The sequence below is a fragment of the Watersipora subatra genome, chromosome 4, assembly GCF_963576615.1.
Source record: "Watersipora subatra chromosome 4, tzWatSuba1.1, whole genome shotgun sequence".
Lineage (NCBI taxonomy): Eukaryota > Metazoa > Bryozoa > Gymnolaemata > Cheilostomatida > Watersiporidae > Watersipora > Watersipora subatra.
Window position 1 is genome coordinate 29,581,423 of NC_088711.1, and position 17,878 is coordinate 29,599,300.

Below are 17,878 nucleotides of genomic sequence, written 5' to 3' on the forward strand. Positions count from 1 at the left end.
GTTGAACTACTGCCTTTCACTAAATCGAGTCACGTCACCACGACGATAGACTTTTAAACGCTCAACGCCCAATATATCGTGAGATCTGAATCTAACGACACGCTTCCATTAGTATCAGTCTGAGCATCAAATGTAACATACGTACAGTATGTCACTAGTTTTACAGAAGTTTTCTTACCTTTTTTTCGTTATGTGTCCCAGGCTCTCTCCCAATCCCCACGAGAGCCATGCCCAGGCTAGTACAGCACTGATTGGAAACAGAAAAGCGCAGCCTCAATGGCAGCGAAAGGGGGTCGACTACCTAAGGCTAAAAATAATTTAGCATCATTCAGTCATCACATTGTAGGAACCGCAACCAATGATATACAGCCCCTCAGGGGGCTGTATATCATTGCAGCAACCAAGTGTTTTTTTATTGCAGGACATACTTTTTACACCCTGTATTTCATAGTTCTATTATTTTTGTGTGTTGAATAAAGGCTAATTTCAAAGCAAATACTCTGATGTATTGAACTAGATAATAATAAAATTTATGTGCTTTAAACACGGCCCGTCGAGCTCCGCTCGCCGGTATACAACTCCGCAAAAACAACGGTTTGTCAACACAGGCTAAGAGTAATCCCATCTTGACAACAATATTCGGCCGTGCATTTGCCCACGAGTGAGTTGTTTTGAAGGGCAGTCTATCCAATGACGAGTCTATCCTGAATAGGCTACAATTACCCATAGACATAGTGGGGTTTACTATATTTATGATATTACCTTTTGAATGAACAGACCGATCATTTCGCATATAGAACTTCGGTTGAACTGGTGCTATCTACTGTTTTGGAAATAAAGATTCGCACACTACTCTATAATGTATAATGATTAATGGTTAACGTTCGGTTTCCGGCAGCATGTTTCGCGTAGTGTAGGAGTGTAGGAGTACATAGTTTAGTTATTTTGTGGAACTGTTATTGAGATTGCTTGCTTTAATTGTGTGGGTGTATATTTGCCAATACTTAAGTAATATGCTAAACTTATTGCACGCTTTGGTTTCACTTTTTTAAATCTGTATAACTCATTATGTCGATTTCTATCTTCCAGCAGGAAAGCCCGTAGCTAAGGAAAGTCTATTCGCGCATTGTGTATTAAAACTGTCGAGTGCATCCATATCTGCCAACTCTCACGCATTGGGCGTGAGACTCACGCATTGGGCGTGAGACTCACGCAATCACTCTAAAGAAAAAATGTAAATGCGTGAGATTTTTGCCCCAATTTCCACAATTTCATATATACTGTCATTGATACATCAATTGCCCCAAAACCAAATCTCACGCATTGCCCCACTCTTGAGTTGGCAGGTCTGGGTGCATCAGCAGTTTAAATTGAACTTTTTTGTAGTTGTTCATTAGCATTCATTTGGACAATTCAGTTGGGTTGTATTATTAAATGGGAAACAGTCCGAACATCGACAAGTCCGAACCTAGACAAGTCCCAATCTCGACAGAGGTTGGTCCGAATCTAGACAAAGGTTGGTCCGAACATCGACAAAGCCTGATGCAGTTTTACAATAATTTAATAATTTAATTAAAAACAAATAATTAATGTCTTTTTGCAGTTCTATCCTCACTTCAAAAAATAAAAACCAAAGCTACTCACTGAAGTTTAGTCTTCAAATAAAACATTTTGCTAGCAAAACAGTCAACCATATTTATGATTGTTACTTGTTTTAGCATTCGTTCTATATTTAGGTTGGGCAAAATATTGTTAGGCCTACATAAGCTGGGGAGTGCTGCATCAAATGGATAACAATATATTTTTGCGCAAATAAATCTTTTACATATAAATCGCTCATTTACTATGAAAATAGTAGACGGTAAAATAGTAAAACTGCTGTCGAGATTGGACCAACCGTTGTCGATATACAAACTCGTCGAGTTTCAAACCAGTCGAGGTTCGGACTATAAACCTTATTAAATTATTATTTTACCTTACTTTAATGCAAAGAATAAATAATTTGCTATGATCAATTTCAATTTTATAAAGGCGATTTGTGTGTTAGTATAAAGCCACCTTATTATTTTGGAAATTTTTTGTACAAATTACTGAAAAGGTAAAAAATGACTGATCTTCTTATTTAATTGTTTTGATAGTATATTTATCTTTACAAAGTCTCACAAATATTTTTAACGGCTGATGGACATTTATTTGTTGTTGTAAATATGTTGATAGTAGGCATGCGTTTACAGTTTGATTTAAATATAAATGATAGGGTTGTACTTATGAACAGTATAATATAAAGATTTTGATAGTAGATTAGTACTTGTCAACAGCTTGATATAAATCTAGTGATAGTGTGTGCATATTGTTATATAGTTTTACATGTGTTGATGAGTTACCTTTTATATTTTTAGCGAATCACTTTCATGGTTTTGTATAAACTCTCAATTATTAATATACTTCTCAAGCCGCGACACATGTATGATGCAAGCACGTATGATGGTTGCCATGTCAATTCTCAATTAGGCCTATGCGTGCCGGTTACTATTTTTTAAACCTTTTGTGCACACATGTTACTAGAGCTAGAACAGCAAATGCTAATGGAACCATTCTAGTTAATTGCAATATTTTGCTCAATTTTGATTTTTATGGAAATAAAAAATATAACTTAACAGCAATCTTCCTTGTTCTGGTATTAAACAGTGTTAGTTTACAACGCTACCTTGGCATACATATTTTGCAGTATTGATTGCATGGCTCGAGTTGATTTACTCAATGATATATTTGTTCTTATTTAGATATTTGCAAGCATGGATGTTGAATTACCTTGGACAGAAGAAGTATTAAAAGGAGAGACAGTTGGAAAAAAAGAGGTCATAGCATGGATACAAGAACATGCTACATTTCAAGTATGATAGGAAATTGTTGGTCTACAACTATTAAATATTGCCTACTACATTATTTTCATAAATAGTTTTATATTGTACAAAGGATTTTAGAAAATACGAAAGCTTTGCTTAATGGATCTCATCAAGCAATATCGTCTGAAATTACGCATCATGTAACCAGAATCCTAGTCTTGCCTTTTTAGTTGATGTACATAAAGTATTTAAAGGTTGACTTGCAACAAAATTCACATTACCGTTATTTGATATGAAAAGATTCACCATGTCTTACCCTGTTGTGTTGTAGGTGCAAAATTTGTGGAAAGGTGATTACAAGCTGTTAAAAGCTCAAAAACGAACAGAAAATCGCAGTCACACGAGACCGTCGTAATTTGAATTTCCTTTCCAAAATGGCTCAAATGTGACGTAGTTGTGGTAGATGGTTTCTGTTTACACTTTCATGCAACCTTATTCGTCGAAATATTTTCACAAATATGCTTCACGCATTCAATAGAACTATGTCTATTGTTCTTACGCATCTATTTTCTCGTCATTGTAATGCTGTCACTTTTAGCAGTGATATCTTATAACTTACCGTAAAAAATCGTTAAACTTGTTAACCTTAGCTCGAAGGAGTACATATCATTGCCTGATAATCATGACGAGCCTGTTGGTCACCTGTGATAATCGAAAAGTGCTGCAAAAATTATTTGCGAAGTTTTAGGTCACAATCAGATTACGACTTGACGATTGAATAATGCCGAAACAAAACTGTAAAGTAGCGAGCATCTATATTTGATACGGGGACTTTGGTAAAACCCGAAGTGTTTGTCATAGACTAGTACTACGTTAAAGATGTAGTTGCGTCAAATTTAAGTTGATCTTAAAAGAAAGCATTTTTTTCTCTATCAGTTGATATGTTGTTTGTTGTGTTACGCGATCGCATTGCCAAGATATTTGAAGATTAAAACCGAAAAAATCTGATCGCCGTAAAAACGCTCAGGCCACCAAAACGTGCCCAGACTTGCCCAAAATGATGTCACGCGTTAGGCAGCATGTCTCTATCTCTCGTATTCGCATCGGGTATTTGCGATAAAAGTCTAGTCTTACGCGGCTCTATTGGCATATATCTTATTTTGTATTTGCTCATGTTGGCTAGAATAAAATTTTAAATCCTGCTACAGATACATTATTATGAATGTTTCAAAGGCCTCAAATAATGAAAATTGAAAATTTGTTCTACTCACTTTCTCCAAATGTTGTGTAAACATTTGGGTACCGACTACCAATTCTACCGGTCTACGGTAAATCTGTCAAGTCACTTATGTAGAACGCGGTCTTTGTATCAGCACAGTTCAGCAGCTACCCATACTAACGATATACAGCCTCCCATAAGCCCCGCCCACATTATGTCGCCTATCCTTGGGGCGGAGCTGTATATCATTGCCTACACCGTCTACGTACTAGTTTCTTACTAGTAGTATTCTTACCGAATACTACCTAAGTGAAATAAGCAAGCCACGTCTTTGAAAAGAATATAGACAGGGATAGAGTTTTAAGGATGAGAAGTCTGCTGCAAACTGGATTTGAACTCACATTCTCCAGTTTTGCGGACATCCATATACCATATCAAATTCACTACAATATTCTGCAAATCATGTTTTGCATTATCTTTAACAATATTATTTTATTATATAAATTTTACAAGCAAAAATATTTTCATCTCGGCATAAAGCTTTTATTAAAAATATTCATCAAGTCGTGGCCACTCACATAGTTTTAGCTGATACAATAAGACAAATTCATCTACTGCAACAAACTCAAACAAAACATCATGGCTTATGCAGCACGCATTCAAGTCTCTCTTTCTCCTTTATGGCAGTTTCCACACTGACAAAGCTTCTTCGGCTGGTGGGACGACATAAACATTCTGTAATCAGTAAAACAAATGCAAAAAATATGTCATTCATAGATATGTCATTCTAAAGCGTATCTATTGACAGCTTCCGAATTGGGAGTTGGATTGCAAGTTGAATTGGAGATTGCGAGTGTAATTTAAAAAAAACGAATAAACATTTAATAAAGGCACAAGTACGCCAAGCCAACGATTCGAAGCTTTGGTTCTGGAGATTAAAGATTTGCAATGATCAATCGATTTTACCCACTTCCTACGAGTGAAAATAATTTGTAATCATGACTCTAATTTACCAAAGAAAATTCGAAAAAAAATTTATAGCTAGGTAAAATGGCAGATAAGCTATGAAACGATGATTGGAGATAGCAAAGAATTATCATTTTATTAATTGGTATATGTATTTATGACTAAAAAAATATTACATTTACTTAGGTATAGAAGACTCTAAGTTAATTTACCTCCATTCTGTCTTCCTCTGCAGCAAAACGCTGCTGACGCCTGTCAGCTTTGACCATAGGCTGTCTACTCTAATCTTTTACTAAAAGTTGCTCAGATAACTTTGAGTAGCGGTCGCTCGAACTTGAAGCCATTTTAAAACTATGTATAACTTAGTAATTGTTGAAACGCGTTGAATCAGTAACGATGAGAATGAATGATCTAATTACGAGAATCTTCGAGATCACAGACAACGCGTTTTACGAGTGATAACATTTATTACGGCCTATATAAAAATTTTGCGCGCATGATTGACTAACGAAGCGACCTCATATTTATTGCTCGTGGTTTCGTTTCAGATACCTTGCTTGTGACGTCACGAAAAAGGCACCCGCTGACACGTGAGCTTTTTAAAAGAGGGCCTCATTCAAACGCATATATCTCTGGACAGGGTCGGTCTACAAAGACAAAAATGGCATCAAATTGTAGCTGATGTTTTAGCCTTTAATGGGTCTTAATTTCATTAAATTGAATTTTTTGACGCAACTACATCTTTAAGTTTTATATTGAGCTTTTTATTGGCCTTTCAATTCACGTGAGAACATACGTGACAAGACGATAACCAAATTTCGCGGTTACGTCATAGAAATAAAGAGATTCCAATCTACGGCGGCTTTTTGTTTTTGAGCTTTTAAGAGCTTATAATCACATTTCCACATATTTGGCACTTACAACACAACAGAGTAAGACATGGTGAATCTTTTGATACCAAATAACTGTAATGTGAATTTTGTTGCAAGTCAACCTTTGAATTACAGTCTGCATGACTTACATCCACCCATACTTGCATCCTACACCCATACTTACATCCACCCATCCATGTATTCACTCATACTTATATCCATCCGCACTTACCTCCACCCATACATATGACCAGATTCAACAAATATCAACATGGAAACATCAGTATCTTTTGTATTGTAATTTACTGTATACTTAACTATATACCTTAACTTGTATACCCTAAAGCCGTGGTCACACGATGGCCAAACCTACTTAGGTTTGGTTCGGAGGCTGGTTCGGTTAAGCCACATGCAACACGGCATACGAAGTCACTTCACTTCCTAGATACCATATGCATGGAGACAGGACACAATTTCATTGGTAGTTTTTATGTATTTGAGCTATTGTATTCTATTGTGAACAAAAAACTTTGAGCACCAATTATTAATTATAATTACGCAGCAGATTTATCAGAAGATCGTTCAGTTGCTCCAAATAAATTACTCGATACAAAGATTTTGCCAACTCTTCCCATCAACAAAATTATATTTTTGTTAACATATGAATGTTTTTCAATGCTGAGTACACTTAACAAACAAAAACAGTCTTTATCATAGTACTGTGGTTTTACATAAATTAATCAGTCAAAGATTCTTCATCAGGATGAGTATGACATATTACTTCTACATATCTTCTATTCTACACGAAGGAAAACCACACCCTTTTGTTAGATTTATGCAACACAATCACAAGCTACTTTGTGCTTGAGTAAAGCCCGGCAACATCCTTTTATAATATATCATCATATGGCAATGGATGACGTCTCTTAATTATTTTACTCATTTACCAACAAATTCTATATGGTTTTGTGCTCGCATTTCATTCGAAAAGGACCAAATATCGTAAATGACGCCATCTCTTTTTTATTTAGTCTGAGTGAGCTTTGTCGTAAATTGCTTCATGTTGTTTAATTGACGAAGTATAACTTTGCTCACACACGTAAGGAAAAATGCGACGCGCGCTCGCTAGAATTTTAACCAGCCAATAAGAGTGGGGGTTCGGCCATGAAACTTCGAGCAGGACCGAAATGGTTCGTTTCAGCCCGATATGTCTTCAGCCGAACAGTTTACAACTGACACCGACGTCACTTTGCATCGCTTAGTTTGTTTCGGCTCTCGTGTGACCACTCCTTTACTGTATACTGTAATGGCTGCACATAAGTATGTTTGATTCAGGTGGTAATCAAACCAGGGAAGTAAAGAAACCACTCTCATTTGAAATGAACCTTAATATGGCAAATTGCGCTAAAGTGTGCCCTGCCAGCTTTTTCCTTAGTCATACTTGCGGAGAATGTGTAGACGATGTGGTTTCTAATTAGATTCTTGTGTCATATATTTTCTTTCTTTTCTCCTTCCTATTAATTTACCATCAATTTGTTGTTTAATGGAACAATCAAAGAATATTGGATATTTTGCATACTGTGAGAATGTTCTACAATGACATCACAAATGAAACACGATCTGGATTTATGCTCTATATCATATTTCCTTGTGTATACTACTCGAATTTATATGGCCCGAGTTATGACTGTCAATTTGCAGCTGCTTGGTCATAGAATATCAACTCGTATAGTGAGTTATCAGGATGTCAAATCGATTTGGAGAGGAGGTACCGCTCACTACTACTCACTACTATTACTACTACTCACTATTACTACTACCACTCACTACTACTCCCACTCACTACTACTATCACTGACTATTACCACCACTCACTACTACCACCACTCATTACTACTCCCACTCACTACTACTATCACTGACTATTACCACCACTCACTACTACCACCACTCACTACTACTCCCACTCACTACTACTATCACTGACTATTACCACCACTCACTACTACCACCACTCACTACTACTGCCACTCACTACTACTGTCACTGACTATTGCCACCACTAATAATATCACTACTCACTACTACCACTCACTACTTATTACTTTACATCATTTTCAGTTTCTGGCAGAGAAGAAGTTAAAAGGAGCTCTCAAAAACATAGCGAAGATAAAATCTAAAGATGATTGCATTAAGTTCTACGTAGAGCTCTGTGAGACAAAGGTATATAAGTTCTACGTAGAGCTCTGTGAGACAAAGGTATATAAGTTCTACGTAGAGCTCTGTGAGACAAAGGTATATAAGTTCTACGTAGAGCTCTGTGAGACAAAGGTATATAAGTTCTATGTAGAGCTCTGTGAGACAAAGGTATTTAAGTTCTATGTAGAGCTCTGTGAGACAAAGGCATTTAAGTTCTACGTAGAGCTCTGTGAGACAAAGGTATTTAAGTTCTATGTAGAGCTCTGTGAGACAAAGGTATTTAAGTTCTACGTAGAGCTCTGTGAGACAAAGGTATATAAGTTCTATGTAGAGCTCTGTGAGACAAAGGTATATAAGTTCTATGTAGAGCTCTGTGAGACAAAGGTGTATAAGTTCATGTCTGGCCGTTGTGTCTAGTTATTGATCGGACACTTGTCAATCTTGGGTCCACAAATTACTTGCTCCTCTAACAGTTGGCTGTCAAGTCATACCTAGACATACCATCTTAATGCGTTCGGGGACTGAGCTCGCATGTCAATTCCCTTGTATCTCAAAGCAGTATTTCGTATATAAAATAAGTAAATACTAATTGATCTGTTCCCATACTATGAAAACCACCTAAAGCTGGATATTACAATTGAAAAATGTGTGTTTTGTTGCAGAAATGTTTATAAGGTTTTAAAAAGGATTCAAATGTCATCAAAAAATTAATAATTCAATTCCAAATTCCTTTGCATCTTGTCGTGTAAAAATCAATTCAGTTGCCAATTCATTGCAAACCTCCCTTGACCCTTTGGCTGGGGAAACGAAAACAGTAAGTTTTAAATATCATCAAAAAGATTTCAGTCGATGATTTACAATACGAAACGATTATCTGAGAGGCGTTGCTTTGTGCTAAAAGCTGAACAAATCGTGCCTCCTTAGAAAAGAATAAAAGTTGAAAAAACCAGTCAACATCGGCTCGACTTTTAAAACGGTAAAATAAAAGATAATTTGATCCTGCGATCGTTAGCAATTTTTTGTCTGATCAGAATAAAAATAATTCAAATGATAGAAATGATGTAAACTTTTTGAACTTTTAATATACTTGGAATATACAAAGAAAACGATCGTTATGGTGGCTCTCACGGCTACATTATAACGTTTGACTCTATCGAAAAAAAAAAATGCTTCCAAGCATTTCATACAGGGACACTTGCACATGGTTGTATTTTTTTAGTAGTAGATATATAAATGAATGTTTATGTACGAAAACTTTTGTTCATATAAATAAATTTAAGATTTGAGCTACCCTAGGACACTTATATTTCGCTAGTATTTAGTTTCGTGAGTAGCTCACAGAGTAAAATTTCGAAGCAACTTAATTTCGCAGCTCTGATGAGTGCGAAAATATAGTGATGTGAAAATAAATGCAGTGGAACAAACATAATTATATTCCTCAGGTTCGGTTCACCGATAAAAAATTCAATTTGCGACTAGTTTGTAATTGTGAACCGCAGGTAGAATGATGTGGGCAAGGTCGATAATGCAATTTGATCGCTTGCTGCCATTTGTTTCTTGGACTATCAACAGGCCAGTTTTCACTGGGGCAGCTGGCCGGCTGAGCCGCCCTAACTTTTTGGGAATTTTTTACGGTAAGTACAGTCCAACTCGAAAAACTCGCCCTCAGATAAAATGTAACATTTCATCTCAAACACAAGGTCAACTCAAACGGATTTGTTTGGTCAGTTCCAATGCAATGATAAATTCTTTCAGATAACTTGACCTCAACATCCTTTATTCGAAAAGTTATTTGCCCAACGGTCATGGACGCGGTTTTTATCGCTGTAGAATGTCACTTCATTCCAAGCCATAGAGACAAACATCAACTTCTAGTAGTTCTTAGGCATCATTATTATCATCATCAGAGGCAAAATATTTTTTGTTAACGACTTTTATAAAGGTTTGCAAAAGATTCAGTTTTATCAATCACCCGCTTGGCCGAGTCCCATCGAAAGCGTAAAAGCCTCCGAATGAACTTAAAATAAAATCGCAAAATTGATCATTGTTAAAACGCTCAAAAGGAAAAGATGTTTTTTTTCTGAGCGTATTAACTGCGGTCATGTTTTGCCTATTTTAATTTAAAAACGTCTCGTCAGTCACATCACTTAAAACAAAGCAAATCTAAAAAAATTACAAGTTATTGAAGAGGTGTCAGTGGTGAATCCAAACCTTTCCAGAGCCATGCTGCTTGTGTAGTACTGCGAGTGTCTTATTTTCTTTCAACACACGGTGCTCACTGCATTGATTCACGTCCCCAGCAAACGATAACGCTAACTAATGCATGTGCATTGACATCAAATTCCTATCATTATAAATCATTCCTAATGGGAAAATAATCCTAAATAATTGCAAAATAATAACGTAATAAATGTTGACAGTCAAATTATTTTGTCGGTTTATATTTTAACGATGCTATAGTGGTCGTTAAAAACGTTAAAATAAATGTCGTTATAAAATTCAATCATACAGTATCAATGAACAAAGCTATTTAGTTTCGCTTTTTCGCTCGTTTGTTATGATAGTTTAGTTTCGCACATGAAACTTTCGCGAGATGATGACACCGCGAAAACGCGAAAGTTAGATGCCGCGAATACATAAGTGTCCTAGGGAATGCATGTTCATAAAATATCGATTTTATTGAATTTTCGAAAATAACTTACACGAGATTCACGAGATTCAGTTGTTTTTTTTTTGGGGGGGGGGGGGGCTTATACCTGGTCAAAGGCTTAATTCAATTCTCAATTCCTTAGTCTAAAACAACTTCAATGACTCGATTTACCTCTCCCAAATAAACTAAATTGATTGTCTATATAAGTTCTAATAAAAAGTTTGACTTATGGCAATACATATAACAAAATAACCTACAATCGCCAATTTAGCTACACGCATTACTTCAGTCCATTGACTGTTTGTATAGCAAGTATCAACTATTTTACTACGGGTTTCATTGCTTTTGTGGATGGAATTATGTCTTGCCTACCATTTTTTGCTGACATACATTTCTATTTTTTTGTAAAAGCAGTTTCACTCATATAAATTCAATTTAACGCTTTTTAGTATCAGCAAAAACTTCTGCACAACAATCAATGCATTTGAAAAACAAGAAATGTTTAATATTTTTGTAGTTTAGTTAAACCAGCTGCAAAAGAAAAACGCTATCATTTTTTCAGTTGCAGACCAAAGCGCAGACACACATTATCTACTATAAAAATGTAGTAGTCATAACTATCTTTGGTCCAGTTTTGAAGAATTTCACTTGCAGAAGTACGTTTAGGTCGCGGTTTACAGTAATTCCTTTCATTCTTCCTAAACTGGAAATAAAAAAAATTGAAGCATGATTTTATAATGTTTTGTGAGTACAGGAGAAATTATGTAACTGGTTCGCTTTGGTAAAACGATAACCTAGCTTCATAAATTTATGGTGGGATATTTTTGGATGGATCTGTTAACACCGCGATCTGTGAACAATGTTTTTGTATAGGTACAAAGGTGAGTCGTTTTAAAGGCTTTTTGTAAAAATGAAATTATTTGTGAGCAGTTTTAAAGCTTATAAATATGTAAGCTTATTGTCAATGGAGCTATATTATATTATATGTTATATTAGTGTGTAGTACATATTACCATGCAGCTATGTTATATTAGTGTGTAGTACATATTATTGACCAATAAAAATCCGCAATGTTATTGTGAAAAAATGTGTGCGGCTGGCAACATAAAACTGCACTGAAATCTTTGATTTGGTGCACATCAAGTAACAGATCGGGTAACTTAGAACATCCCTATTCATGATGGATTTTCCGTCAGCGTGGTAATAACATTGAAACATCGTTGTGCTTATTGAAAGTAGAGAATCAAGTTAATTTCTTATGGTGACAGTAAAGACTCAATTTGATTCTTACTTGTCGAGTGCTCGTAGTCAATACAATTCTACAGTAAGTAAGAGATACCAGAGAATCGATTAACTCCAATTCATTTGGGAGATGAGCTTTAAAGGTTGACTTGCAACAAAATCCGCATTACAGTTATTTGGTATCAAAAGATTCACCATGTCTTACTCTGTTGTGTTGTAGGTGCCAAATATGTGGGAATACGATTACAAGCTCGTAAAAGCTAAAAAAACGAACAGTTAATCGCAGCCACACGAGACCACCGTAGTTTGGATTCTCTTTCCAAAACAGCTCAAATGGGACGTAGTTGTTACAATATGGTTTCTGTTTACACTTTCATGCAGCCTTATTCATCGAAATATTGTCACAAATATACTTCACGCATTCAATAAAGCCGTATCTATTGTTCTTACGCGTTTATTTTATCGTCATTGTAATGCTGTCACTTTTAGCACTGATATCGTATAACTTACCGTAAAAATTCGTTTAATTTTTTAACCTTAGCTCCAAGTAATACATATCATTGTCTGATAATCATGACGAGCCTGTTGGTCACCTGTGATAATCGAAAATTGCTGCAAAAATTATTTGCCAAGTATTGGGTCACATGATCAGATTACGACTTGACGATTAGATCAAGCCAAGACATAACTGTAAACTAGCCAGCATCTACATTGTAAATTTGATACGGAGTCTTCGGTAAAACCCGAAGTGTTTGTCATAAACTAGTACTACGTTAAGTTTTATATTGAGCTCTTTATTGGCCTTTCAACTCACGTGAGAACATACGTGACAAGACGATAGCCAAATTTCGTGGTTACATCATCGAAATGAGGAGATTCCAATCTACGGCGGCTTTTCTTTTTGAGCTTCTAAGAGCTTGTAATCACATTTCTACATATTTGGCACTTACAACACAACAGAGTAAGACATGGTGAATCTTTTGATACCAAGTAACTGTAATGTGAATTTTGTTGCAAGTCAACCTTAAAGGTATAAACACACTAGGCGATATTTAGAGCGATATCGCGCTGCGTTGCGCTAATCTGCGCTAGAATTCACCCAGCGTGCTCATCCAGAGCAATAACGTTAGACTTTCTCTGCACAACTTTATCGCTAGCGAGATGCATTTCGATTGGTTGGATTTTACCAGAATGCAATTTTATGGCGGGTAATTATTTCTTATCGATGTTCACCAACGTACAGCAGCGACAATTTGCTATTTTGTTAATATTGAAACATCTTCAGAACGAGCACTGAATTGTTCATAAATTTAATAATAGCACTCCCAGTCCTGTGCACCATAACAAACAAAAATTACAAAAAATCCAAGTTGAAAACCAACATTTGGAGTCAATCGTTGCGTAGGTTGACCATCTTGAGAACGGTAAATATTTAATACATTAGGCCTAAATATAAAAAAACCACTACAAAATAAAATATGTATAAAAATATTACAAAATATTACAGTTAAAATGCAATAATCGTTTTTTCTTATGTCTCCTTGTAGTGTAGGCAGTGTACAATCCGTGAAAGTGAGACAGGTTTAGTAACAAATGCGTAAGTTGTTTACGTTGCCGCCTAGACGGCGCCATATTGACTGACCTAAATTTATTAACAACTCCGAAGAAACTAATGATACGGAATTTTATTGGCAGTTTGTGGGCGTGCCCATTATATCGCTTGCTAGTGAATCGCTCAAGTGTGTTTATGCACACGCTAGCGATATCTCCGCCCTCCTCATGACGCTCGCGATAAAATCGCCTAGTGTGTTTACACCTTAAGGGTTGCACGAGCAAGCATGTTAACTCGAGTGCCCATCTCCGAATTGTTGTAATTGTTGTAAACTACCTACGCTCACAAATTAACAAATACCTATTTTGTGGTTATGATCTGCAATATAATGTAACATTGCTATGTACAATGCTGTATGAAGTTCTTACTAAACACACACTTAAAGCTTAAAGTTTTAATCTTGTACTAAACTTAACTCTAATTTTGTCCTCGTTTTAATATTTTTATTATCTTTTCTTTGAGGCTTGGCAGTCTTTGCCTCGCTTTCGCCAATACTTTCAGCTGATTTTTTAAAACTTTTCAAAAACATTTGACGGAAAATCAAGAGTCGTTCTCTATTGTTAAGGTTAGTGACCCTTAGTGAACAACTCGTTAATGCACTTACTAATAATTAGCAATTCTATTTTTGGCCTTTAACATTTGCATGTGTTTCACTTGTTGAGCAATTGTTTAGTCAACCTGCGTACAGACAAATACTCCTTGTTAAACAGGCATCTGTGATATCTAAATTTTAGCCAATGGGAGATTTTTCTCCTAGTCAAGTTTTGGTTTTCCTGTTGCGCACCCAAATATGGCTGTGTTATAAATATAGAATTCTTCTCTGTTGGTATCCTTACAAGCCGTTGTTGGTCAATGTTGCTGGTCAATGTTGCTGGTCAGTGTTGCTGGTCAATGTTGCTGGTCAATGTTGCTGGTCAACATTTCACAAGTCTACAAATTTTATTACATGTCAGTTTGTGATAATCTTCTTTAGCGTTATAAATACATTTTACTCTTTGCAAGATGAACCAATTGTCATTTATTGAAGATTGTAAACCTGTCATACCTTAAATCTCTATGATCGCGTAGGCGTTCCGCAAGGAAGGAGATGTTGATGAGTCATCTAAGTCTGCTGCCTCAGCTGGTGATTCCGTTGAGAAGATGACAGCTGCTACTGCGAAATTGGAAGTTGATGTAAGTGGCTTTGTGAAATTTACATTTGCATGTATGGTAAAACCTCTAATTGAACACCATGGCGCTCTATTTTTCAACCCCTTTGCTTTAGTGCCGGTCAATTTGAGGCGGCGTTCATATAGAGGCTGGCGTTGTATTTTTCAAATAGCTCGTCAGAATTTTGTGAAGATAAATTTAGCCCTTTTACCGGCAAAGCGAATTTCGCCTATGTTTTGCCTTCTCTTTCCAGAGGACCGATATTAAACCTTTTGGATGCAATAAATCTGCTAACTTACCTTCAACTGGTCAAATATCTTTTTTAAAAATAAGATATGCATGGAGAAGCTGAGACATATCTCTACCAGTTATCTATTGCTTGCACTTATCTGATATGGTATTGTAGCCTTTGCTTTGTGATTTGTTAGAGCTCTCAATTTTTTATTTCATTCTAACTTTGAAGGCATGTTTTTATTTCATTCTAAATTTGAAGGTATGTTTTTATTTTATTCTAACTTTGAAGGCATGTTTTTATTTCATTCTAACTTTGAAGGTATGTTTTTATTTTATATCCACATGTATATTTAACAATGTTGAATACAAGTTCTTTGCACTCATTGATATTTTTGCTACAGTTTGCAGCCAAAACTACTTTTTTATGTGCAATGGAAGAAAAGCAACGACCGTCGATCAATTGTAAGATCAGATAACCGCAATGATGCTATCAAATAATATGCTATAAATCTGCAAAATTATATTTTGTATAATGATAATCTATCAGCTGCTGCAAATATATATTCATGAACAAGTGACATAAACGAACCATACTTATATTACACGCAGAAACAAAAATTAACATTTTTAAAGCAAAAATATTTACATCATTTGTTCGGAATGTGCTTCGAAGTATCAAGACCGTGTTAAAAAAGGAATTTTTAGCCTGCGACAGTTATTAATTATTTTTAGTGTTGCTTTCAAAGTTGTAATGAAAACAAACGAAAAGCTTTAGAATTGGACAACAAAAAAGTTAATTGCTATTGATTCATTATTAATATGATTTTGTGGACACTTTTTTACTGATCAATTGATATTATGGGTTCGTAAAGATCAAAAAATGTTAAAGTGGCGGTCAAATCAGCCCTTCTTTAGGGTGGCCATCAAATTGAGGTGGCGTTCAAATATAGGTGGCATTCAATTAGAGGTTTTACGGTAAGTTATTTCAATGGTTGCAATTGTATTGATTGGATTGTATTGATTGGATTGTATTGATTATGTTGTTTACCTTGTTGCCATAGTATTGTCTGAAGTCATTCATATTGTGTGTTTTTTAAGAAGTAAACAGGCCTTTTTTGACACGTACACACATATACACGCTTACACCACCAAACACATACACGCCACACCACCACACATGCACCACCACACACACACCACACGCACCATCACACGCGCCACCACACACATGTACCACCACACACACACCACCACACATACACCACCACCACACATACACCACCACCACACATACACCACCACCACACATACACCACCACAAATACACCACCACCACACATACACCACCACCACACACACGCATCATCACACACACGCACCACCACACACACATACCACCACACATACACCACCACCACCACCACACATACACCACCACCACACATACACCACCACCACAAATACACCACCACACACACACCACACACACCACCACCATACACACCACCACACACACACCACCACGCACACACACACACCTTAGAGCTTTACAAGGTTGGATTCACTCACACACACACACACACTGAGAAGCTGAGTTATGTTTTAAAGTGTAGCTATTGCTTACCCAGCATACACCTGCGATTGCTTGGGTAGTGATTAGTCTCATAGATAGCCATCGTTCACTTGCAGTCTGGCCCTCCAAAGTTTAAAAAGTCCATACAAAAGAAAGGCAATAAGATTAACTATCCACAAAAAGGAGACACAGTCAAAGTTTATTACAAGGGCAGTCTGGAGAATGGAAAGGTTTTCGACACAAACATACATGGTGAGACAGTTATTGGATAGTCTAGTTAAAGATGTGGTTGCGTCAAATTTGAGTTGATCTTAAAAAAAAGCGTTTTTTTTTCTCTATCACTCGATATGTTGTTTGTTGTGTTAGGCGATCTCATTGCCAAGATATTTGAAGATTAAAATCGAAAAAATCTGATCGCGGTAAAAACGCTCAGGCCAAAAAAGCTTGCCCAAAATGATGTCATACGTGATTTATCTGTCAATATATCTCGTATTCACATCGGCTAGTGCGATAATAGTCTAGTCCTACGCAGCTCTATTGGCATATATTTTATTTTGTATTTGCTTGTGTTGTCTAGAATAAAATTTTAGACCCCGCTACAGATACATTATTATGAATGTTTCAAAGGCCTCAAATAACGAAAATTGAAAATTTGTTTTACTCACTTTCTCCAAATGCTGTGTGAACATTTGAGTACCGACTACCAAGTCTACCGGTCTACGGTAATTCTGTCAAGCAAACTATGTAGAATAAGGTCTTTGTATCAGCACAGTTCCGCCGCTAGTCACACTAACGATATACAGCCTCCCAAAAGCCCTGCCCACATTATGTTCGTCGCCTATCCTTGGGGCGGGGCTGTATATCATTGCCAACACCGAAAACTAATTTCTTACTACCGTAAGTTAACTAAGCAAGCTGCGTCTTTGAAAAGAATATACATAGTGATAGAGTTTTAAGGATGGGAAGTCTGCTGCAAACTGGATTTGAACTCACATTCCCCAAGTTTGCGGACATCCATATACCGTGTCCAATTCACTACAATATTCTGCAAATCATGTGTTGCATTATCTTCAACCATATAATTTTATTGTATAATTTTTACAAGCAAAAAGATTTTCATCTCGACATATAGCTTTTATTAAAAATATTCATCAAGTCGTGGCTACTCACGTAGTTTTAGCTGATACAATAAGACAAATTCATCTACTGCAACAAACTCAAACAAAACATCATGGCTTATGCAGCACACATTCAAGTCTCTCTTTCCCCTTTATGGCAGTTTCCACACTGACAAAGCTGCTTCGGCTGGTGGGACA

General features: G+C 36.2%; 1 protein-coding gene across 1 annotated transcript in view; it reads left to right on the forward strand.

Moving 5' to 3' along the window:
* The first annotated feature begins 2,786 nt into the window (after positions 1–2,786).
* The window catches only part of LOC137393154 (peptidyl-prolyl cis-trans isomerase FKBP3-like), a 41,374-nt gene continuing 26,282 nt past the window's right edge, over positions 2,787–17,878 (forward strand). Inside the window, exons 1-4 of the mRNA XM_068079582.1 lie at positions 2,787–2,894; positions 8,025–8,126; positions 14,675–14,779; positions 16,679–16,814. Of these exons, the coding sequence (XP_067935683.1) occupies positions 2,796–2,894; positions 8,025–8,126; positions 14,675–14,779; positions 16,679–16,814 (442 nt within the window). The 5' untranslated portion in view covers positions 2,787–2,795. The remainder of the gene's footprint in view (positions 2,895–8,024; positions 8,127–14,674; positions 14,780–16,678; positions 16,815–17,878) is intronic.